This window comes from Notolabrus celidotus, chromosome 3 (genome assembly GCF_009762535.1).
Source record: "Notolabrus celidotus isolate fNotCel1 chromosome 3, fNotCel1.pri, whole genome shotgun sequence".
NCBI lineage: Eukaryota > Metazoa > Chordata > Actinopteri > Labriformes > Labridae > Notolabrus > Notolabrus celidotus.
Genome location: NC_048274.1, coordinates 23679395 through 23703665, shown reverse-complemented (window position 1 = coordinate 23703665; position 24271 = coordinate 23679395). Strand labels below are relative to the sequence as shown.

General features: G+C 38.5%; 3 protein-coding genes and 1 long non-coding RNA gene across 5 annotated transcripts in view; 1 reads left to right on the top strand and 3 right to left on the bottom strand.

The window, feature by feature from the left end:
* Nucleotides 1-4018, bottom strand: part of tspan15 (tetraspanin 15) — a 50580-nt gene extending 46562 nt beyond the window's left edge. Inside the window, exon 1 of the mRNA XM_034680848.1 lies at nt 3826-4018. Within this exon, the coding sequence (XP_034536739.1) occupies nt 3826-3915 (90 nt within the window). The 5' untranslated portion in view covers nt 3916-4018. The remainder of the gene's footprint in view (nt 1-3825) is intronic.
* A 6388-nt stretch (nt 4019-10406) lies between these two features.
* LOC117810774 lies at nt 10407-11150 on the bottom strand. The gene is made up of 2 exons (XR_004630845.1): nt 11099-11150; nt 10407-10903 (listed from the first exon to the last, which is right to left on the bottom strand). It is a non-coding gene; the product is annotated as an uncharacterized LOC117810774 (long non-coding RNA).
* On the top strand, nt 10642-19738 carry tacr2 (tachykinin receptor 2). The gene is made up of 7 exons (XM_034680731.1): nt 10642-10814; nt 11216-11511; nt 15112-15306; nt 15941-16091; nt 17358-17477; nt 17561-17637; nt 17711-19738. Exons 1-7 carry the CDS (start codon nt 10680-10682, stop codon nt 18015-18017), a joined length of 1281 nt encoding a protein of 426 aa, XP_034536622.1. The 5' UTR covers nt 10642-10679; the 3' UTR covers nt 18018-19738.
* Nucleotides 19737-24271, bottom strand: part of LOC117810771 (hexokinase-1) — a 23313-nt gene continuing 18778 nt past the window's right edge. For both annotated transcript variants that reach the window (XM_034680729.1, XM_034680727.1), the window contains exons 15-21: nt 24165-24260; nt 23980-24079; nt 23719-23902; nt 23397-23552; nt 23186-23273; nt 22529-22674; nt 19737-21654 (exon numbers count right to left, since the gene is read on the bottom strand). In XM_034680729.1, coding sequence (XP_034536620.1) covers nt 21507-21654; nt 22529-22674; nt 23186-23273; nt 23397-23552; nt 23719-23902; nt 23980-24079; nt 24165-24260 — 918 coding nt within the window. In that variant the 3' untranslated portion in view covers nt 19737-21506. The remainder of the gene's footprint in view (nt 21655-22528; nt 22675-23185; nt 23274-23396; nt 23553-23718; nt 23903-23979; nt 24080-24164; nt 24261-24271) is intronic.

Sequence of the window (24271 nt, the reverse complement as noted above, 5' to 3'; positions counted from 1 at the left end):
TATCATGACTGAATAAACAAGCTTTAGGAGCAAAGCAGATATGACTTGTTAATCTGTTTCACCCCCTGTGGAGGAAGCATTCATTCTCCATTTTCCCTTTAATGATTCCTCTGCTGCTCTTTGCCTCACTGTCTCTCTCTCTCTCTCTCTCTCTCTCTCTCTCTCTCTCGCTCTCTCTCTCTCTCTCTCTCGCTCTCTCTCTCTCTGTGAATAAACACTTAACAAATGTCTCTAAGAAGAAACAAATAATTGATTGTTAAGTATGTGTTGTGTCAATCAGCCATCTTTCTGCACAAATGTTCAATCTGTCATGTTGTCTGTGAAAGAGCAGCTGCAGAGTTTGGCTTTGTTGCACAGAAACGCAGAGATAATGGAAGCCATCAGAGTATCTTGTTTCTTGTGTGTCAAAGTTCTTCTTTTTGAAAATATCTGTTGAAACGAGTGTCATCTGCAGCGAACATATGATGACTTTAAACTACTGCCTTTATAACATGAATAGGTCCAGCTATTTTTCAACCACTGTGGCATTTCAGTCTTGTTTCCCAAATTTACAACATCTTAACATATCAAAATACCAAATACCAATGTTGCTTCAATCCATAGGAAAATATATTCTCTTTCGTTTTATTGTTTTTTTTATCATTTAGGCTATGGACTACGAAACACAATAAGAAAAGCGGTTCAGGTCTCTATCAACTCCTGAGAGTTATTTAACTGTGAAACATGATATTTCAATAGCTGCTCAGTTAACATGTCAGTTGTTTTTTTGGTGGTGAGCTGGTAGTGTACTGTCTAATATGGTGCTTTGAAAGTTTTTACCATATTTCTTACCCAGTTGTGTTTTAATACTTGATCCTGATTGGTTAAAACCCCATGATAACGGTGTTTAATTCTTCACAACTAAGTGTAACCAGGGATAACCTGATCCAACACATCGAATCAAATCAATCCAGAGAGAGGAGTCCAGCACATTTCTGGCTGACTATTCATTTGCAAAGAAAAAAATAAGAGTGTAGAAACAGTGAAGAGAACAAGACATAAAGAGCTGAAAGACAGAGACATCAACCAAATTGAAGAAGACTGCCGCAAAGCAAACAGAAGAGAACAAAGTGTGGACTTTGGCAGTGTTAAAAACTGGTTGAGTGAAGAGGAAACTAGACAGACTTAAAATGAATTAGTCAATAGATCTTAATCAGGCGCTGCGGTCATTTTATGCAACAGTTCAAAATGCCATTAGAAAAACCCTAATGTTCTAAGTTTACACTCAATGAAAATGTTTAATGTGATTTAAACAAGAGACCATCTAATGTTTAAACTACTAGACTGGAGTCTGAACAATATGTTGTGTGAACTTGTTCATTTATCTGGTTGATAGCTGGATAATAAGCAGCATTATGCAAACATTATCCCTCACTTTAGCTTCATGATGTGAAGCCACAGTGCTGTCTTAATGTCTTTTTGATGGGTTCCACATTCAGGGTCTAATAAATGTGGTGGTGATTTAATAAATTGTTGACATTTAATCACTTATCTCTTGATTAACAACTTCTACAAATTGAGTAACCTGAGGGATTCTTCCATGTTAACATACATGACTTAAAGGGAAACAACAGAATTCCTAACTAATGAAAATGTTAACAAGCTAATAGAAATTTAAGCTAGCTTTTTACTAAAAGCCAAATTATTTTCCAAGTCCCCTCCTTTCCAAAACAAAAGTTAATTTTAACTGTTGAAATCACTGAATAAAGTTGTGCATTGTTTATACATTTTTCTGACACTCTTTGGCGGGACTTTGAGACTGTTAGCCAACCTGCTGCTAAAATGAGCTAAGTTACAGTTTAAACAATAGACTAGAGTTGCCACCCGTCCCGTTTTTCCCAGAATTGTTCTCTTTTTTCACCAGTTGTCCCGGGAAAATAAAAATCGCTCCTGGCACAGAATTTCTCTCGTTTTTGGGGGGAAATGCAAAAACCTCATTTATTATCCTTCGCTCTGTAGTCTAGAAAGGTCCCCCGTGCTTCTGCAGCTATTTAAAGTTGTCTCTGCTTTCTTCCTGTTTGCAAGATGAATTGACCGAGGTACTCCGCGCTGAGGTCTTCTTTTCACCAACTTTTGGTGTCTCCATTTGAAATGGGAGGAGAGACGACTGACGAGGAAGGAGATGGAGCAAATACATTCAAGCCACCAGCACACAAAAAAACAATATACTAGTTACAATCCTGACTGGGCAACACTGTCAGAGTTTGAATGGGTACGGCAAAAATATCCGTAAAATATGAAAGGAAAAACGCATTGGAAATCCACGCAAAAAAAAAAAGTATCAAGCTGTGGTATCAAACAAACAAAAACAGGCAGCCATTGCAACTTTTATTACCAAAAAAGGTTCACCTGAAGAAGACAAGATTGCAGCGGCAGAGCTTACCAGTGTCCTATGTCCAAATTTTATGTTCATTTGGTCAGTCTGAACCATAGACTATATAAAATATGGACCTAGGATCCGTGACATCGCCTATCTGTTTCTGAAGCGCTGTTTTGAATTCCAATCGGCGGCGGCAGCCATATTGCGGCTGTGGAGCGATTGTGACGTAAAGAGGCGGGCTTTGAGCCTCCTAGCCAACAGCTACAGTGTTCCCACCTGTCAGTCAAGTCAGCTGTGCCTCTCATTGGAAGACTCTTAATCTCAATATCTTCTAAATTGCTGCGTTAGAACCCCCCCCACACACACACAGAGTGAGCAGATCGAGAAATGAACTATCCAGACTGCACTCGTCTGTTGTACCAGGCTGTAAACATGTTTATTTCTGCTGTTAAGATCGTCTTTTTTGAATTGGTGTGTATGTGGTTTCCGGTACTTCCGGAGCCAGCCTCAAGCAGATCCTCGATGAACTGCAGTTTTTAGCACTTCCGCATTGACATCATATTTTTAGACCAGAGGTTGCCGCTTGGTCTTAACTGGTAATAGTGGCCAAGCCCTCCGCCCCAAACAATTGGTCGAGTGCCCCTTTTTTTTCACAAATCCAAGGTGGCAACCCTAACTGAGACAAAAAAAATATGAAAGCTTTAAAATAATGGAGCAAATCCTGTGGCGCTGACATACACTTATTTGGGTTTATAGATCTTCATTCATTTAGAAATATCTTTGACAAATGTTCCAAGCACAATCCTCACTTGCTACCATGCAGACAAAATCATGTTGGTTTCAAATTTGCTGTAGCCTACAATATAATTACTGGATCAACTCTGTCATTCTGAGCAATTCAATTCTGTCTGAATACATGTTGCTGTCAGCAAAGTGTGGTGACCTACACATGACTCACGATGTGGCTCAAACTGACCACAGCAGACAGCAGGACACAATAAATTACGCACAAACAGCTCGTGGGGACAAAAAGCCTGATATCGTTCCTCTTTTTTTTATCTGCTCTGTCGCTGTGTTTACCTGGCTTTGATCGTGCATGTAAGAGTGGGGTAAAGGTGGACAGGGAGGGTGTGGCTACATAGGTAGTAAAGACGTGTATCAAGGTCTGAGTTTGCAGGATCACATCTCCGTGTAACAGGTAGCATATACAGGTATAACACCTGTCGCAACAACGCCATGGATTTCAAATAACAAATATCTGCGACTTAAAAAACGAGCAACAACTTGTGTCAACCTTTCGCCCTCTCTACAATATGAACTGATGATTTTTCCAAAGAAGCCGAGCTGCAGCTCCAGTGGAAACGCACACCCTGCCTGCCTGCCTGCCTGCCTGCCTGCCTGCTTGCCCCCCTCGAGGCAGACTAGGCTTCTTGCGCTCCTCTTTAACAAACAATAATTGTACTCACCCACCAGATGATAGCATAGGCGAACAGTGTGAATTTGAGGACAAAATATGAGAATTTGTGGCAGTATCTAATCTCGCTGTTGTTGGCCATCGTGTCTGAGAGAGGACAACTGGTTTCAGCGGCTCCCTGTGCTGCTGTTTACATCACACTTCCGCGTTGTCGGCGTCACCACACCTGGGAGCGCACGTGAGCAGACTGGATGGATGGATGGATTGATGGATGGGAGGCTTACGCGCTGAAGAAAGCTGAAGATGGGATAAAAGTGTGGCGGTTCACTCTGTTCACTGAGATTATTTCTTGACAATGATTGATGTGCCACATGAAATAAAACTATTTCTGCTGCCGAACTACAAAATTCATCTCCATGCCTCAGATTTTTTCTGTCAACAGGGGCGTACCCGGGAGATATGGGCCCATTGCATTTTCTCATCTGGGACAGTATTAAACCAGGTGTCAAATTCATTGGCTTGTAAATTCAGGTACAAGAGAGGTTCAGCCAAAAAACAGAACAAAAAACTACCTAAATGGTATAGCATAATGCTGACTTCACACCCCATGTTTTACAGCAAGTATTTTTACAATGAGTGTGTAACAGGGTTGAAAATACAATATTAATTATTATTATTTTATAATTACACAAATTATACCTGTGTGTTTTGTAGAGCCTCTTTGTATATTTTTAAGTATTTTTATGTGCAGCTTCTTCCGGTCAATTTCTTTTTTGTTGGTTTCTTGACTTTTATATCTGAATTTTCCCCTTCCCTCTCCCCTTTTGTATGTCATCCCTGGGGGAGAGGGAGGTGTCTGTTGCTTAACTTTTCTTTTTCAATCTACTTATTTTATTTGTGCTTTTGTCCTGTAAGGTGTTTTAATGTGTTTATTAAATAGATTTTACTTTTATTTATTTCTATAAGTGTTTAAGTAGACTAGCTGAACGTGCACATGCTTCGTGCTGGTTTGCATGCACTGAAGGTTTAAGCTAGTCGAAATGTGCTTTATCTGTGCAGGAGTGGAGGTGGGCTGCATACTTTGTAAAAGCAGAGGTTCTTTTTCTATCTGTTAAACAGGTATGATTGTTGTGTTTTATATCTATTATGTGAATGTAATGTTTATGCTTGTTAGCCCTTTTGTATGTTATCCCTAGGGGAGATGAGTGGAGGTGGGCTGCATACTTTGTAAAAGCAGAGGTTCTTTTTCCATCTGTTAAACAGAATACATGCAGAGAAAGTGAGATCCTAGTGTCGGTCATCCGTCAGTCAACTTAAAAAAAACACAACGCAGACACCCACCTGTCATCTCCCACAAGCTTTGCAAACAAGCTTCATTTGGCACTGAACATAGAAAGTGTTTTTTTACACAAGCAGATGATACCCCACCTGTGTTGCCAATGGACAGTGATATATTAGTTTAACTACCCTCAGATATAAGAGTGTACTTCTAGCAGAAAGGTCTTTGCATTTGGTATACTTTATTATTATCCTTTCCTATCAATCACCTTGCAATGTTAGATACTTGATTTTAACAAGTCAAAATCTCCTAACAATGTGAATAATTCTGGATAGCAAGGGCAAAGCCATGTTGGGAAAGCAAGATCACACACATCATGTCAGTCTGTGGAAGGATGTCCAGCATAACTATTCATTTATGATTTCACTTCTACCTGTTGACTAAGTGGCAAATACATTAGCTCCAGTAAACAACATGGAGGATATTTTTAATATTTCTTCCAATTTTATTTGGAGAGCACTAAATAGTGAACATGAAGTAACCACAAATCACAACACCGTATGGGCTTTGACGCTGTGACAGGACAGGATGAGTGAGAAGAAAATCCCAACAGAAAAGTTATAGGGAAGTGGACCACCTGGTGCAGCTGTATTTTTCTGCATTCTCTCAAAATGCCACTGGAAAACATTAATATTTAGACTTTACTGTGAATTAAATTGTTATGCGTAATGTGGTTTATTACAGTAAAGCAGGTTGATACATTAATGAAAATCTCTAATTTTAGTTAGACCTGCAAGTAGGCTGATAAGAATGCTGTTGCTATGAAAGCCCTACCAACCATCGAGTCTGAGGGGTGTTTATTTTTTAGCTGCCTAAATACTGCTGATGGCTGCAAGCAGGGTAATGTATAGTGAGTGGGTCATATGCAAAACAGAATCCTGACAGGGTGAGACAAGACCATAATGCAAAGTGTAATGAGTGGGTTGCATAACAACCCACTCACTTTACTTTACAACAATTGAACTTCTCTCTGATGAATGATGTTTAAAGTTTTCTTTGGTCCAATATAGCAACCAAACAAGCAACACAGTATGGATTACACAGTTAGTCCAAATATATTACTTCACCCCCTGGTGGTGAAAATAGGGCAGTGTTTCCAAATTGAGCATATTCATTCATAAAATATATTATTTGCAAAACCAGACGGCATCCGTCTGTTGATGTCAATTGTTCAGCGAGCGATCACGTACATTTGCATTCTAATAAAAGTGCGGCCAGGAGGATAACAATGGACAGGTGGTTGTAATGTTTCTTGTTAGACAGAAATAAATCAGTGTGCTCCTTCAAAGGTACTAGCTGCCTCAATCTTTAAGTATTTCTGAAAATATTGCACTACAAAAGCATGGAATTTGTGTCATCTTTAATTTCAATGTTATTATGACACTGTAAAACCACATGGATACATTCATTCATGTTATTTTCCCATATCCTGAAAAAGATTTCGGCCATACAAGGGGGTACTTGGCTGAAATTGTTTTTGAAAGGAGGCACACAAGCCAAAAAAGTTTGAGAACCCCTGGTCTAGACAAAACCCTTTCTAGTATGAAACTGCTCCATACGTCTACTCAGTGTTCAGTGACTGTGTAAGGCAGCATTGGCTCTGGATGATAGCTATCAGCAGTTCAGCCAATTGATCAGTGAGAGGGAGCGGTTCAAGAGATCATCCCAATTAGTTTGGGTATCCCAGATTTTTCACCTCCTCCACCTATTTATCCTGAAGTAAAGGTCCGGCTGGCCACAACTATGTGGGTGGGGTGACTAAGAATATATAAAATATCTGAAACACTATTCTTTTTTTCTATAGAGCATCCAACAAGACATTTAATCGCATCAACTTTGGCCTGAGAATGATGTGTTAGTTTGTCTGTCAATGATAGTTTTCTAAATTTGATACACAGAATGTACTGAAGTATGGTAACTCTTGATAAGTGTTGCATGTTAAGCTGTGCAAAGAAAAGAGAGGAGAGGAAAGGACAGGAGGGAGGAGGAGGGGAGGCATGTAAAAGTATTCTGTTTGTGCAAGTTGTTGCATCTAATTCCAGACAAGTAAAGAGGTGTTGTGATTCTGTAAAGCTATTGTTCGTTGTCTGTGCTAGTTCAGGGTCGACAGGCTGTACTTCATCCCTTCCTCATCAGTTTCAGCTCTGAGATAATTACCTCAGTTTCTGCAGCGCCTAAGGCTCACTTATTCAAAAGACCACATACATAAATACAGATCCGTAAAAACTTCTCATCCCCTGTCCACATGCACTCTTCAACATGCCTTTCACCAGGCCCTGCTGGTCATTAGGATGTGCAACCATTTTAAAGTACACACATGAGGTGCATACTGTACACACACCATATTTCTACCTCTATCCTTTATTTACAGTGCAAGCATGAGAAAACACATATACAGGAAAACACATACAATATATTTTCCCTGAGAGGGAGGAGAGAACAAAGAGCATGACTGTGAGGAATAACAGAACACAATATGACAATAGCAGCAGAAAACACAGGAGGTGTTATAGTAAGAGAAATAAACATGGGATCCATAAAAATGAAGACAAGGAGCGAGTATAACCTGTTGTATTCACTGTGGAATCATTTCTTTTGCTTACAATAAATAAACTGCAGCAGAAAAATAAGTATTATCATTATACAGCAAGTGTTTATTGCAGCATTCACTGAAGGCGAGTGGGTTTAACAGTATTCTTTATGTTTCTGTCTTTATAAGCACAGGTGTGTGGATATAGGTGTTTAGTCATATTTCAGGTGCACATCTGCAGTTTTTCTATATGTGTGACTGCGTTTAATCGCAAACATTGAGCTGTACTTTGCAAGCGCTTTGACCATCAGCCCCATTTTCAACACTTTCATTCCCTCAGATTATTGGATCATGTGTTATCACGTGGAAAAAAACTGCAAACAATCATTTAAAAAATTACCTACGTTTTTCTTAAAAAATATCCCCCAAATTTCCAAGATAATAATCCAATTTTTAAAAAAGATTTCTCAGAAGAAATCCTTCAACATTCCAGAGAAATTCCGTCACAACACAGGTAAAGTGACAAAAGTATATCGGAAATGTTCCTGAAGTTTCTGTGATGATATCTTAAGTTTAAAGGAACATTCCTAAAAAGTAAAGTTTTGGAATAATTTCTTGGATGTTTACATAAAAATTTCAAAAGAAGTTTCAGAAATTGAATTTAAAAAATCCAATTTCTGAAAATTCTTAGAAATATCTAGGACAGCTTCAAAGGAAATTTCTAAAAGGTCTTGAATATTTCCGTATTAAATCCCCGCAAAATGTCAAGGTTTTTCACCCAAATTCCTAAAACATGCCAAGAAAATTCTTCATGCTCTTCGGGGAGAGTCTTGAAAAATTGGGGAAATTCTTTTAAGTGTATCTGGAATATGCTGACTTTTTTGAGAAACCTTCTAAAATAAGATAACCAATACAGATTTTGTGAAAACTATGGAAAGTTTTAAGAGAAATTCCAGAACGTTTCTAAGTACATGCCTCAGTTTCTGTAAAAATATCAAATAATGGAAAATTCCTAGAAGTTTTTTTCTGATACTTTGGGAATGTTCACAACATTCCCAAAGTATCAGAAAGAAAGGTTCTAGCAAAATTCCTTTACAAGAAAGTTTAAAAGAAAACCTCTTGAACGTTAAGGTGCTCCTAAATTCAAAAAACAAAACAAGTTTTCATGAAAATTCCAGTAAATTTAACAAAAAAATAAAGGTTATTCCAGTGTTGTTGTTGTTGTTGGTATTGTTGTTGTTGTTGTTTTGAGGAAAAACAAGTCTTTGGTATTCATTTTTATAAGTTTCAAAGTACAGTACATTCTTCAAAATTCAAAAAGCTTCCAGGGAAATCCTTGAAAGTTTTTTTTCTGGGGATTCCATAAGTTTTCAAAAAGTAATTAACAATATTATTATGTAAATAATTTCTTTACTGTCATTAGAGTAACTTCACAGACAATTATTGATAATTGTTGTATTCTGAAACATTTTTTGTAATGTAACAAGGGAAGAAAACTTTTTGATAAATCTTTATATTTTTTGTCATTTATGAAAGTAATTAAAGATTTGGGGTAATGTAAGTCTCGGTCTAAAAGTAAAAGCATCTTTGTCTCTTGGAGAATGTGAGGAACAGTTCTGACAGTTTAATTGCCCTGAGCAATCAACTCACCATTTATGTGCAGCTCTATTTTAAATGTCTGCAGAAGTAGTTATAGGAGATAGCAGCTTGGACAGGAGCTGCTTTCTTTTAAAAACACCATTGCATCTCATTCCCCGCTCAGCAGCATTATTTTTCTCATCCCTTCCCTGATGTTGTCTCTATTTCACTGAATATCTGCTCATCTCAGACTTATGGAGTCATGCTGCCGTGTCAACACACGCCCTTAATTAATACTTGACTGTTGTTTTTACACTAATTGTATTGATATGCACTTATTATGTCTGAAAATAAATTCACAGCTATTGACTGATTATTCCAGGAAGGAAGAGAATGGGTCAGAGCTATTTGTGCCTAATTTTCTAAATTAATTCATGTCTATCCCTCTTTTCATTACTCTCCTGCTGGACTTGGCGCAGCTTCACGCGCATGGTCTCGTGCCTGCTTGCCTGTCTGTGCGTCTCTCCGAGGTTTGTAACGTAACCACTGACATACACATTCCAGTAGTGAGAGGAAGAGTGAGTGCGCGCAAGTGTGCTAGACTGGAAGAGGTTGAGGGAGATAGAGCGCACAGAGATGTCTTGAGATGTCTGATGGATTATTGGATGGACGTGGTTATCCGTTACGCATAGGGAGTATGATTTTCGGACATTGTTATCGATGGATTGTACAAACTGACATGGAAACTGACAAGTTATCTGCATAATCAGAGAGGTAAGTCAGATAAAAGTGATAACCTGACGGAGATGTTCTCTTTTTTGTTAAGAAGGCATATTTTCCTTGTGCCATTTAAATCTACCATCTAACCACTTGTGCTTTAGGCTGTTGCGCTCACTGCAGCCAAAGAAATATTTCATTATGTGTGCCTGTCTGACCGTAATTCATGCTATCTGATAAGTTATTTTTGTTTAAGCAACAGTTGCTGACGTATTTTTTTAAGTCAAACCAAAGCTACGTATCTTTGACGGAAAGGGTTGCCTGTGTCAAATCAAGCTGATGTTAAGCCAAATGTTCTCTTTGTATCATTCAACTACTGGTATGAAATCTGAAATGCATATTTTTGTTCCGGGTTCTAAAGATAATCCAAGAAAATCCTTGAAAAAAAGCAAACATACATTTCACAATCAAAGATTGCAGCAGTTTATTCTCATAGGAATCATATTTTGGCGACTCAGATGTCTTTGGCTGTTGTCTTACATTCTGGAAGATTATATAGGCTTATACCAGAACATATTAAATCAAGATTTGCTTCTAACAAATGTTAAAAAATCTAATCAGATGGACATCGTTTAGCCTTCGATTAACAGTCAGTCCATCATCACGTCTCATTATGCATAACGCATAACGCACGTGCACTTAAACACAAAGTTTCTTTCATCAGGTGAGCAAGAAGAAGACGATGGACGCAGAGAGTCTAGTTCAACACGTTGAACGAGACATGGAGGCCACTTTATGGCCCCTATCAGAGACCACCGACTGGCCTGAAGACGGGAACGAGACGTTTGGGAATCAGTTCCAACAGCCGGACTGGCAGGTGGGAGAGCACCGGGATCAGAGAGGAGCCTGGTTTGAGTCAGAGCCAGGTCTTTTTATCCAGCAGAGCCAGGGAGCATTTAGAGGCAACTTTGATGATAGATGGAAGAAAATTAGATAAAATTAACAAAAGAAAACATTGAATAAATAAAGTTACTACCATGAAACCAACTGAAAAACAAACCAAACAAATTAGTATTTGATGTATCCAAGGGAGAATTTTATGAAATCAAGGTATGTTTTGGTCCCTGATCAATTAACATCTGATTGATTATTTTCCCTTACTCCTCTCCTTTCCTCTCCTCTCCTCTCCTCTCCTCTCCTCGACTCCTCTCCTATCCTCGTCTCCCCTCCTCTCTCCTCTCCTCTCCTCTCCTCTCCTCTCCTCTCCTCTCCTCTCAGGTGGCCCTCTGGGCTATAGCATACTCCCTCATTATCCTGGTTTCTATCACTGGGAATGTCACAGTGATCTGGATCATCCTGGCTCACAGACGCATGAGGACCGTAACCAACTACTTCATCGTCAACCTGGCCTTCTCAGACGTCTCCATGGCAACCTTCAACACTCTTTTTAACTTTGTGTATGCACTTCACAACGACTGGTACTTTGGTCTGGGATACTGCAGATTTCAGAACTTCTTCCCCATCACAGCCATGTTTTCATCCATATACTCCATGGCTGCCATCGCAGTGGACAGGTAGGAGAGCTGATCTCTACTATAGAATGACATTATAGTTGAATGGACACTCTCATCCAAAGTGCCATTAAAACAAAATTAAAAAGAGCACTTGGCGAAAGAGTTTTGCCTAAGCAATTAGACACTAATAGCAAGAGTAATATTCCTGCATCACCTCATTTAACAGCATTATCTCCATTAGATAGTTTTAGAGTGAAATTCGACCACTCACCAAAATGTCATCTCAGCAGTTTGCAATCAATCAAGCTTTGTGAGCAAACAAACAATCTGTCTGAGCTACATTTATGTTCTGTCTTCATGTATTTAATTATATTGATAAGGTAGGACCAAGATGCAGACATGCAGACTTGTGAAGTTTATTGTGTATTGATGACTCACTGTCAGGTAGTAGACAAACTGGTAACAAGAAACAAGCAGGAAGACAAGCAGGCATTTATGAAGAGGACAGAGGAGTGAAACACAAATCGTAATAGTGGAACAGAAAGCTAGACGGACAAAGCAGAGTAACAAGGAAGAACTGGTCACTGAATATAGAAATATGAAGAGCAACTGATTAGAGAGGCAGAGACAGGTCAGCAGGTGTAGTGAAGCTCAGGATACATTCATAGAATGGTGACATCATGTATGTTGAAGAAGACAGACAGGAAAGTGAGAGGACATCTAGTGGAGAGGCAGAGAGTTGCAGGGGGCTTGAGCAGTAGGAATTTGACTATTGAGGAGGCCTGTCAATATCCTCAAAACAACTTCATTTGTGTACTTGAGTGTTTTATAGTAGATTCATGCAGGCATAAGGATTTGGCTTGACCAGGGTCATGTAATCAAACAGAAACTAGCAGTTTACTCATAAGATTACATCACTTGATTTCAGCAGCTTTAACTTTAACTGTGAACACCTCTTGATGAAGGAGAGATGGGTCAGATGCAGTGAGATACAGATGTCATTCATGCTTGGAGAAGCATGAAAGATCAGTCTGTTCTGAGCTTAACATGTGATATGTATACTGAGTTAAACCAGATATTGTGTTGATGAAACTTTAATGATACATTTTACAGCTCTTGTCATTTATGTTATAGTATTTGACTGAATATGGTCTAACCTTAATTCCATCAGCAAGAGGAAAAAATGTTATGAAAGCTCAGCTCGATACAGCTGCATCTTCAGTTATGACTTCAAAAACTTCTGTGGAGTTAGTGTTTAACTTACCTTATTCAAACTCAAACCAAACATTATAAAATAGAAGCAGTATTTGTGCTGCACTGATGTCTAAGACTGCATTTGCAAACAAAGGGGCTCCTGCAATGCAGCTGTTCCAGAGGAAATAGCATTTCATTACTCTCACATATGTGTGCATGACATGTGATTTGTGGTTCCTGGGTCTCGGGACAGCTGTGGTGATGAATGAGCCACAGACCTGCATGTGGATCAAGGGAATTCTTCCTGATCATTAATAACCAATTTTTCGAATCATCAGTTTCTCTTATGACTTCAGCCGCAGCAGCAAGCATAAAATGATTAATAACATGCATGGTTATCTTTGAAACATAACCTGTATTTATAAAGGTGTAGGATTTCAAGGGATAACCTAGATCGTTATCTCAGGGTGTGTCTGATGGAACATGTGGCTTGTGCAAAACAAAACAAATTAGAGTCACATCTTTCATTGACTAGTGCTTTACCAATTATGTGCTTCATTTGTTTATGTTTTTAATAATTAGCTAAATATTGGATTTTCCTTTATGCTCCACTGAACTTAATTTGAGACCAGATCAGAAACAGAAATTGATTAAAATCCTTGTATTCTGCATCACAAACAGTCATCACCCATAAAAGTAATAAACAGGATGCATTCATAAAAATATATTAAACTGAATATTCAAATGAATGAGTCATACTCTATTTGAATTAATTGACTACCATGGTGGCATTACTGAGTGATGCTTCAAAGATGATATATTGAAATAGAATCATGATGGACAAAATTATTATTGGTATTTCAGATCAGCCCGTTTTTATTGACAGCCTCTTCATGCAAATGCAGCAGACACCCAGAGGCTTCGTATGGGGGAGGAATGTTAACACCCCATGAAGTGTGTGTGGGGTGATATTTACATGTGGCCAAATATCCCTTGTGGCACCCCTGCAGAAACCTTTGGTCAAAGTAAATGTAGATACAGTGGAACATTTTTTTCTGATCCACATTGCCCATTTTGTAGTTTCAAAAATGTTCCGCTCTTTCGGGAGGAGATAGTATTTCTTGGTACCAAAATGTCTTAAAGCCCCTGTAGGGAGTTTTTTATTCCTTCTTTTACAGCAAACGTTCACAACAAGTGACACATTTTACCATTACAAAAAAGCAGGATGAGGTTTTTTCATAAAATATTACCTTGGCATTTGAGGGATTATATCAGCAAATTTATAAGAATGGCACCAAAATCCACACAAACTGAAAGCTCCTAATAGCAGCTTTGTAATAACTTACTGCAGGGGACTCAAATTACACCACCAACATACATGTTTTGAGGAAATCCAACAGTCCCATCCATTCTGATCAGCATAGAAGAAAAGTAAAGATGAATAGGAAATTACATCCGACTATATGAAAAAATAAATCCTACAAGAACAGACATGAAGAAGGAACGATTGTTAAAAAGCATAAACAATAAGCTTTACAAATCGATCACTCAGTTCAACACTGAGCATGATGGGAAATGAAGTATCACAGACCATCATGGTAATACGTAGTACATCATGCATTGAGGAACTTACACTATAGAGATATAAATGCACACAGTAGCATGTGTGTGTCTATGATCACATCATTGCTGTATCACACAGACATGCATGGAGGAGTAACTATTATTTATGATAATAGATAAACAGCTGATGAATAAAGATAATAGATCCTCATCTTGGATCAGTGGAGGTTCATTCATGAATCTGCCTCAACCACATGAAATATAGAGCTGATTGTGTCTTGCAGTGAGGTATTGAGTCTTGTATTACATTAGGATGTCCCCGTGCTCTGTATCAGATATCAAGTGGACAGAATCCATGATATCATTTCATCAACATTTGCCTCAGAGCCAGACATCAGCTCAGTGCTCAGCTTTCAGGGGAAAAAAAGGACTAATTGATTTAAAGGTGGCAGAGCTCTCATTCATCATTATTAGTCTGAATTACAGGGCATTTAGATCATGGAGATTATGAGGTTGGAAATAACATGTCCAGGTTGCTGGAGGAAAAGGAAAGGGGAGACAACAAGATTAAAATTACAATTATCACCTCACACTGACACAATGCTTCATCTCACACTGCCAGATGATATTTGAGCCTACATGTTCCCTGCAAGGGATTAATGATCACCAATCTTTCTTTTTGAGACAGGCTGTATAAAGCTGAGCACACAGAGGGACCTACCTTGACTAAAGAGGCTTAAAGATACAGTATTATTCCCTTTAAGTGGTTTGATGAATAAGTCAGTAAATATTCTGCTAAAAAGAGAGGATAACTTTTAACCAAATAATGGACGCCATAAGTTTAACATCAAATTCTCTCTATGCAAATGGTAAGAGTCATAAAGCTGTTTTTCCCTCCTTCAGGTACATGGCAATCATCCATCCTCTGAAGCCCCGCCTGTCCTCCACCTCTACTAAGGTTATGATTGCTGTGATCTGGACTGTAGCGATCCTGCTGGCTTTCCCTCAATGCTACTACAGCGTGACCAAATTTTACTACCCCAGAACCGTGTGCATGGTGGACTGGCCTGATGATTATGGAGGAACACATCAACTGAGGTGAACCAACAGGATCAATAAAAACATAGATCAGAAGACTGATGGTGACATTTACAAAAAGGCAGATCTATGTCATGAAAAAAACAGATTATCATTGTTTCTCATGCATATAGTTTCAGATGTATAGCATTAACATGGATATTAGATACTAATAAACACAGAAAGACAGACCATGACATTTAATATAAGAGGATTTATATTATGGAATGTAATCTTGTTTTTATCTCCAATACACACATGCACAAAGATTCACATGTAAGGATAAGATATACAAAAGGTTGATGTCTGTGAGATCCACATATAAGTCAGTGGTACATTCAACATATGTGGCCGGTTTGGAATCCTATTATATATAGGTATACTTAATTTTATATCTATGACTTACAGACTCTAAAATATAGGTTTTTATGAGACTTAATGATTGTTACTCTGAGCTCCTATGTCATCACTTTAAAAGTTTCTATGTCTGGAAATGTGTTAGGTTTAGAAGACATTCAAGCTTAGTTTGCAGAAGAAGTTTATCAGTCAGACAAATGTCTCATACTAGCTTCTCTCTCTCTCTCTCTCTCTCTCTCTCTCTCTCTCTCTCTCTCTCTCTCTCTCTCTCTCTCTCTCTCTCTCTTTTCCTCTCTAGTTACCAGTATGCAGTGATTTTGCTGATCTACTTGCTCCCTCTGCTGGTGATGTTAGTGACTTACAGTTTAGTTGGCCGCTTGCTGTGGGGTGGACACATCCCTGGAGAGGCGACAGACCACTATCACAGCCAGTTAACAGCGAAGAGAAAGGTCACATGCTTTTTACCTTTCACTACTTAAGTGTAGGTCTGAAATGTATCATGCCCCGTTATCAAAATGCTCAGTTAACCTGAACACCTGATATCGTGCTCTATGAATTCAACAGATTTTCAGCTGAGAAAATGTGTTAGATTAACCCTCTTGTTATGTTCGTATGTCAGGAACAGCAATACTGTTCCTGGGTCAATTTGACCCGGGGCATATTTAATATCCAGAAGTGTCAGAACTCAAAAAAATCCCAATAAACCTTTTTTTTAATCTCATAATTAACTCCATTTATAACCATTTAAATCAATATTTGGTGCAATGGTGTTCTGTAATCCTCACAGATCATGGTTCAATGAGGATAACTCACTCGTTTTTTATGAAAATTCACATTAAAACTTTTTTAAATGTACATTTGAAAGACCTAAATATAAATACAATAGTTTTACATGACAGATTTTGTTTTATTTTATTTTGAATTTTGATTTTTTTTTTTTTTTTTTTTAATGAAGTGATGTTGATAAATTAACACAAGACACTCCTTCTGTCACATACTGCCCAGATTTTGATGCTGTTTTTAGCTGGTTTGGAAGGCATATATTGCCTAAAATGTGGAATGAACCATTTTAATTTCATATGTTGATTTCACTTATTAAGCCAATCAAAGATGCTTCATACCGAAAAAATACTTTTAACATTTTTTTTTTTTGATTTTTTAACTTTAAAAAGGGTAAATTTGACCTTAGAGGCCTTACAGGAGGGTTAAGACTTGTATTTGTGTGTCTCTGAACGGAGTAGTGTAGTTAAAGATGCAAAAACTGTGTGTATAGTAAGTTCTTTTCTTTCAAAGTTTAGCATTGTTTTTACTTACATGCATGCAGCAGGTGGTACAGAGAGAATGATTAAAGCACAGCTGTATGGATCAAGTTTTATGATTGGTTCTGATTTTCTGCTGCTGCTGCTGCTGCAGCAGAGAAGTTGATCACCACCTTTGTGACACCTTGTGATACCTGTCGCCTCTGACTCAGGTTTTGTGGATAGTGACAGTCTGAGTTCATTAACCTTGGGTCTAGTACAACCCTACAATAAAGCTCCTGTGAGGACTTTGAAGGTGGTTATGAAAAAGATTGAATGAATACTGATGCCACAAACCTCAAGTTCTTCGCAGAGCTTTAATAGAGCTACATTAAGACCAGATGAACTGCAGACAGTGATATCAGACTTAGCTTTAGCTTTATTAGCTTTCTTTACCCCTCTTTTTATGTTTCTCAGGTTGTGAAGATGATGGTGGTCGTCGTTGTGACCTTTGCCCTCTGCTGGATGCCATATCACATCTACTTCATACTGGGGTCATTTAACAGGGACATTTATAATCAGCGCTACATTCAACAGGTTAGCAGCTTCATCTCCACCTGCTACAGATTCTTTTAGTCTGATTTATTTATTTATTTCATCATGTTTCCTTTACCACTCAGGTGTATCTGACCATATTCTGGTTAGCAATGAGCTCAACCATGTATAATCCCATCATTTACTGCTGTCTAAACCAAAGGTAAATGACATATTCAAAGTTTCTTTGTCCAATAATTCAGGGCAAAGTAAATGATTGTCCCTTCTTTCTGCAGGTTTCGTGCTGGTTTCCGTCACGCATTTTCCTGGTGTCCCTTCATCCAAGTGTCAGAGGAGGACAAGATGGAGCTGCAGTACACACACACCTTCAGAGTGACCATGACACGCAGCCATCGCAACGACAATACATACACACACGCCTCCATCAAAACAAACAACCCCTTTGACACGAATACTGAGCACAACGCGGAAAGAGATGTTTGCATACAGCTTAAAAAGCAGACGTCAAACAACACACACGCTGTGAGGAGGCCGGACCACACAAGATCTCCAGTCAACAAACTTATGGATTACAACCACTGACTGCTGATGGGAGGGAAACAGGGTATATATGAAGCTGAAACAGGGCTCTTAATTAAAGGACTGAAGCTGATAGAGAGAGAGGAATGCTGCTAACTGTAAAACAAATCTGAACAAACTGGTGAGCTGAAAACACGAGAGAAGATTCAATGGACCTGACTTATTAGAAATTATTGAAAGGATTAACTTTTAAACTTTTTAAGGAGACACGAATGATTGTGACTTTGGATCTCATGGATGTTTGCTGTCAGTGCCAAAATATAGAAATGAGTAAGTATAGTTATTAACAGAAGAAACCACCCCGTCATACTGCACAAGGGAGGCTTATTTTAACAGTGTTCATGGTTAGAACATTCTTCTTCTTCCTCCTCTCTCTCGTTTCTACATACCTCCCTCCACCGCTGTCACTTGTTTCCTTCTGCTGTTTTGGAGAAAAACTGTGAATCTTGGATAGTGGATTTACTTGGCAGGTTTTGTCTGTGTTTACTGGTTTTCAAGTCCACAGAACAGATGAGCAGTCCACTGGCATCAGCACCGAGCCTTAATGTTGTTGTTTATGTCTGTTTACCTATTTTTACTGCCTTAGATATGAGACTTCAGAGGAAACAAAGATGTTTTTCATGTTTAGCACATATTAAGTTTCTTCACCAATCACTCTTTATGAGATGCTATAACTGTAAAATTAATGTTTATCAGAGTTTCTCATACAAAACATCAGCATGTACTGAACTGCAGAGATGTTGCATCAGTGTTTTTTCATTATAAGGTCAACTCCATAAAAAACACATGAATATCACACTTGATCATTTGTGTTGGACATATAAGAACATGTTTTTAAAGAACGTGATTAAATTTGTTCATGTCCTAAATGTGAAAAAAAGGTTGATTATGTTTCTTACAACAAAGGAAGCTAGCATAACTCCTGTGCTACGTTTGAAGACCAAACATGTTGGAAACATTACTCTAAACTGAATCAAATCGGCACATTTGATCCAGAGATACTTGTCATTAATGCTCTTGCATCACTTGTAAAATACTCATGACTGCAACAGCACCGCCAGTAAGTGGACTTCATAAAGTGAGGTTACAAACATTCATTCATGTGTTTATCCTGTGTGAGTGTTATTGCTGGGCATCAACAGTTGCAGTAACAGTGAATGCCACCTCTTGTTTCTAATATGAATACTGCTTTAGCTTTGATATCAACTGTTTTACATTTGATTTCACAGAATTATCTGGATGTATCTGCAGCTGTACAGGACTACTTCTTGAACATTTGGTCACATGGCGTTCATTTATTTAGTATGTTGTGTCGGTGTAGAGTCCTGATTAAAAAACAAAGTGCTGCTGATAAGAATCTGATGTAACATGTGAAACTGTTTGACTATATTCAATGTAAATACTTGATTTGTGCGATTGTAGCAGGTTACTGCAAACTTGACTTTGATATTTGGAATACAGTGACGTGAAACATGTTTAATATTTATTGTTTACACACAAAAGATTTGTTTGTGACCTAAATTAAGTCAATATGTTCAATAAATGTAAAGTGCGTGTGTGTGTGTGCGTGCGTGGTACTATAATAGTTATGTGCTGAAAGGCAGAGTTAGTGTTTTAAATGTATTCAAGGCTGCCTGATCCTAATAACGTGAGCATTGAAAATTAACCTCTGAATACACCCAACATCACAGAACAGTCACCAAGTAAAATAAGTTCAAAACATTGAATTGACACAGGTTTATTTTTTTGTGACAACTGATCGACAGTGTTGGACAGATACAATCTGAGATTTGTGAGAAGAGGAGATTTAAGAGGGACGTGTGGTTTACTTGTCTATTTCAAGGGTTTATCCAAAGGCAGGTTGGTTTATGACCTGTGAGATAGGCTGACCCTCTTTTCTCTTGGCAGTTTGAGTAACAGAGGAAACTCAGTTTGTCTACAATCATTGTTAGTAACTAACTTATTAATGGCATTAGCTTCAGGTTGGATTGCTACTCACTTGTCCCCACAAGCCAGAAGTGTAACTGTAACTACAACACAGGTACTAAAATATACAGTAGCATCTCAACGATTCATCAGTACCCTATCATGACCCTAAAGAAAAACACAGCTCACTTCTTGAACTCTACTTTATTTCTTGAAAAGGATTGCCCCTAAAGTGAAAGAGAAAACCAGTGCATCCACCAGTCTTTCAATAAGAATCAGTTGTAGTTATAATACAACTATTTAAGGATAGTATAGAGAAAAATAAATATGACTTTGCATGAAGAATAAGGAGTACAGTAGTTTACGTCAGCACCCTCCACAGTGAGCGACTACTAGCAAAAACATTTGATTCCCTCTAAGGTTTCAGCTCCTTTCATTGTTTTCTTGTACAGTTTCGTTTGGTTGATCCACTCCCATCCACGTTAGCACCATAGTCCTGTTTAACAGCCATTCCTAAGTAACTGGTTAGTCTCACTGTGAAGATGAGTAACCAGAGCTTTTTAGGACATCAAAAACTCCACAGCTGTGTTGTTAACTATCAACAGCAGGGTTTCTACTACGTAAAACAAAAATAGTTCTTTGGATATATTTTACAGTAGAGTAGATAAGACTGCTGTTATAAATAAGGACAAATGCACAGATTCAGCGAGCATGTGGCATGGCGTTCCCTGCAGATCAAGCATGGAAGATGTCCCACTCTCATCACTTCTCTGCCCTGAAGTTTGTTTTGATAAACCTCTACAGGACAGGAGCAGACTTTAAGGACTCTGACGATGGCTTATTGCAACAATATTTTTCAACATCTCCCAATATAAAAATAAAATAAATAGCAACAATTCATTTATTACATTTTTTTATATATGGGATGGATATTAAAATTCAAAAGCAAAAATATTCCCTTTTTATGTTATTACATATTTATATTCCACCTAATATATAGTTTTTTATGTCTAGTAGTGCAGACAGTGAGGAGCATACAGCACACGTTTTGGTGACTTTGGTCTGAAACAGTATTTTTTGTCCCTGTCTCTACTGAGCATGTTACAAGAATAAATGTAGTTCTGCTTTTGTTAATTTGCATTAAAACTGCAAGTTGTAATAGACTGCAGTTATTAAAGGAATCCTTCAGATGGCGCTAATAAACAGCTCATGGGAGCATTACTAGAGTGTGTGCTAGTTTTCTACCCTGCTACATATTTACAGGAGCTAAATGTGTGTGCTTCATCTTACTAAATGTCATCCCACAAATCATAAAACAACAACATACGATTCTTGGTATTATTACATTGGTTAATCAATCAAAATTTAGCAACAACACTGCACCTGTGTGCTACACAGCAGAGAAAGCTACCTGAACCAAAAGCAGTTCCTGGAGTGCAATGCTTCGACGAGACTGGTGAGATTCAGGACGAGAGGAGAAAGAACAAAGAGAGGGAAGGAGAGAGCAGGTGGAGAGAGGGGGAACGTAGACAAGAGAGGAGATAACAGAGACTGAGGAATCATCTTCTATTTGTTGTTCAGCTCCTGCCTCAGCCGGCAGCCCACAGCTGTGATGAGTGCTGCTCCTTTCCCACTGCCATCCTCTGACAGCAGGAAGTTGACCTTACATTTAGGAGCCAGTTCATTTACCGTCTGGTGCATGATCCCGGAGAAACTACGCAGAGAAGAAGGTTTTGATATATTGTTAAACAGTGAAGTAATAAAGAACCAAAAAAGAGCAAGTTTGACTGCAACTATGAGAAGATTTGCTTCTACAACTAAAGTGAATGAGAGAAACAGGCACATGTTGACTGAGTTCAACAGCATTGTTGCAACACTATTTAGAAAGAGCATAAGAGTATTCTAAATAAGGGACAGGGTTTTTCTAGTTATATTAGCTGAGCATGAATAGCTGTTGATTGACAGCATGGTTTAAGGATATGAATTGCAATCCCTAAATAAATGTATTATAAGCTTTTAAGCTGAGACTTGTTTAAAAGAGAAGCTGAAGTTAAAATTTGAACTGCACACAGAAGTGAATTTAATTAATTTTTAGCTCATCATCGCCTCATCATCATGGAAAACAAGGTTGTTGACAAACATAGTCATCATTTTCACAAATGAAATTAACACTGGTAGTGTAGTCAGAAGTCAAGTCAGAGAGTGTTTTATATCTTTATACTTGAAGTATCTAAAAGGAATATGTAATGTCTTTCATCTAATTTCTATCTGTTTTGTAAATGTAATAACACATTAATAAAGTGCACAAAAGGTCAGCAGTAAATTCAGACCGATACTGTTCTGACTCAAACAACAATGTGTAACTGCAAAGAAGAAAAACCAGAGGTGACTGTGAGTGAGAGTAGCTAAGAAGCAAATTAAGATAAACAAGTGTCCCTGTGTGCTTGTTTACAGTTTGTCAGGTTGAGATGAGCCTCGGGCTGTTGTAGCTCAACATTGCTCTTAACTGGTCAAGCCTGCCTTTCACCCCCGGAAGGGTGCTAATGAAGTAATGTTGTCATGTAAACAAGGTTGAAGTGTCAACTCACTGGGGATGCAGTTTGTAGAGAGTCCCGTCCACCCCCACAGTGATGTTCAAATGGTCCAGTCCTCGGTTCTCTCTGATCTTATCCACCACAGCCGCCATTCCTGCCCCACATAGCTGGGCTGCACGATGGGACACGGCTCCACATACCTGTAAAACAAGGAAAAACTTTGAGTACTGCAACACTTAAGAGACTGGCAATGCTACAGTTGACTTTGTTTCTGTTAACTTTTGTAAAGTCACAAATTCCTGCCTCTTTCACAAGAAAAGCCTGATAATGTTTTATGGGAGCCAAGTACCTCAGTGTTTACTTAACGCACTCCAAAAAGTACTTCTATGAGGAACTGCTTCCCCTAAAAAATTCAGTCACTGGTACAACATTCATGTACTGAATTAGTTCATGATGCTTATGAATTTTAATGATTTATAAACCTGTCTTTTATTTTGTCCACTTCTTTACATCAGGGTAGGCTCCATACAAAAACACCATTCTGTATAATAAATAGTTAAAAAAAGCCACAAACTGTAGCTTCAAATATGATCATATGGTCTCTGTAAAGGTTTTTCTGAAGAAGAGTTTTTAAGTCTGATGGTTGGATGTTTTGATAAGGTGCAATCTGGAAAAACATTTCTAAATACGATATACTTGAGCCTGCCTTACCTCTTTTACTATGATACTGTCATCACAGGTGCTGTCCAGGCCTAAATGTTGCAGGATGGATCTCACCTGCAGCAGAGCCAATCTGTCACTAAAAGAAAGATAATGACAGAAAAAATTAGGCATTGGCAAAAGGGAAATACAGTCAAGAGATGCCACAGGAGTGGAACTGATGCTTTCAATTTTACTCATTTCACATCCCATGTTCTTTTACCTTTCTATCTGTGAGAGGAACTTTGTTTCAAAGATGCCTCTGGTCTTCAGTGTTTCAGAAATCTGTCCTCTGAACAGGAATCCTCTCTTGGTCAAATCTATCAGGATGTTCCTCACAATCTCACCAAGATACATGCCACTGCACATTTTCTCATATCTATAGAAACACAAAACACAACATGATCAAGAAACATATGGATCTACATCCACTGAGAGCATGTTAACCCTTTGATCCCTGGGGTCAGATCCTTATAAATGACCAACAGGTGTTTCTGACTTTAAGAATGGGGCCATGATGATAATGTGTGTGAGTGAGTTTCTACCTTTGTTTGCCTGGATTGAGGGAGAAATCATCCACAGCGCGGTCGTACTCGGTTCTTATGTCGTCAAGGCATCCATTGTCTCCGAAAGCCCCCCACTCCATGTTGACACACATCTTCCCCTCATCACCCTCAATCATCTCAACGTTCCTCATCTCCTCCATATAACACGCATTACTGCCAGTGCCTACGATTAAGTAGAAACATTAGATGGATCGATCTTTTTCTAAAAGTTGAGTATGTTTGTATATAAGGGGAACTAACCGGCAATGAGTCCAATCTCGCAGGTGGGTTCTTCATAGGCACAGGTCATCATGGTTCCCACTGTGTCATTCACTACAGCCACAACATCCAGGTCAAACTCCTACAGAGGACACATTAATTATGTTGGAGTGTCACAATTTTATGTATCTACTGTGCAATGAATGATACCAGTCCTTATATCCTACCTCTCTCCTCTTAATGGCTTCTCTCAACAGACCCACCACATCTTCTCCTTCACAGTCCGTCGCCTTGAAGCCTTTTGTCCAGGTCAGTAGGATGCCCTGCACACAAA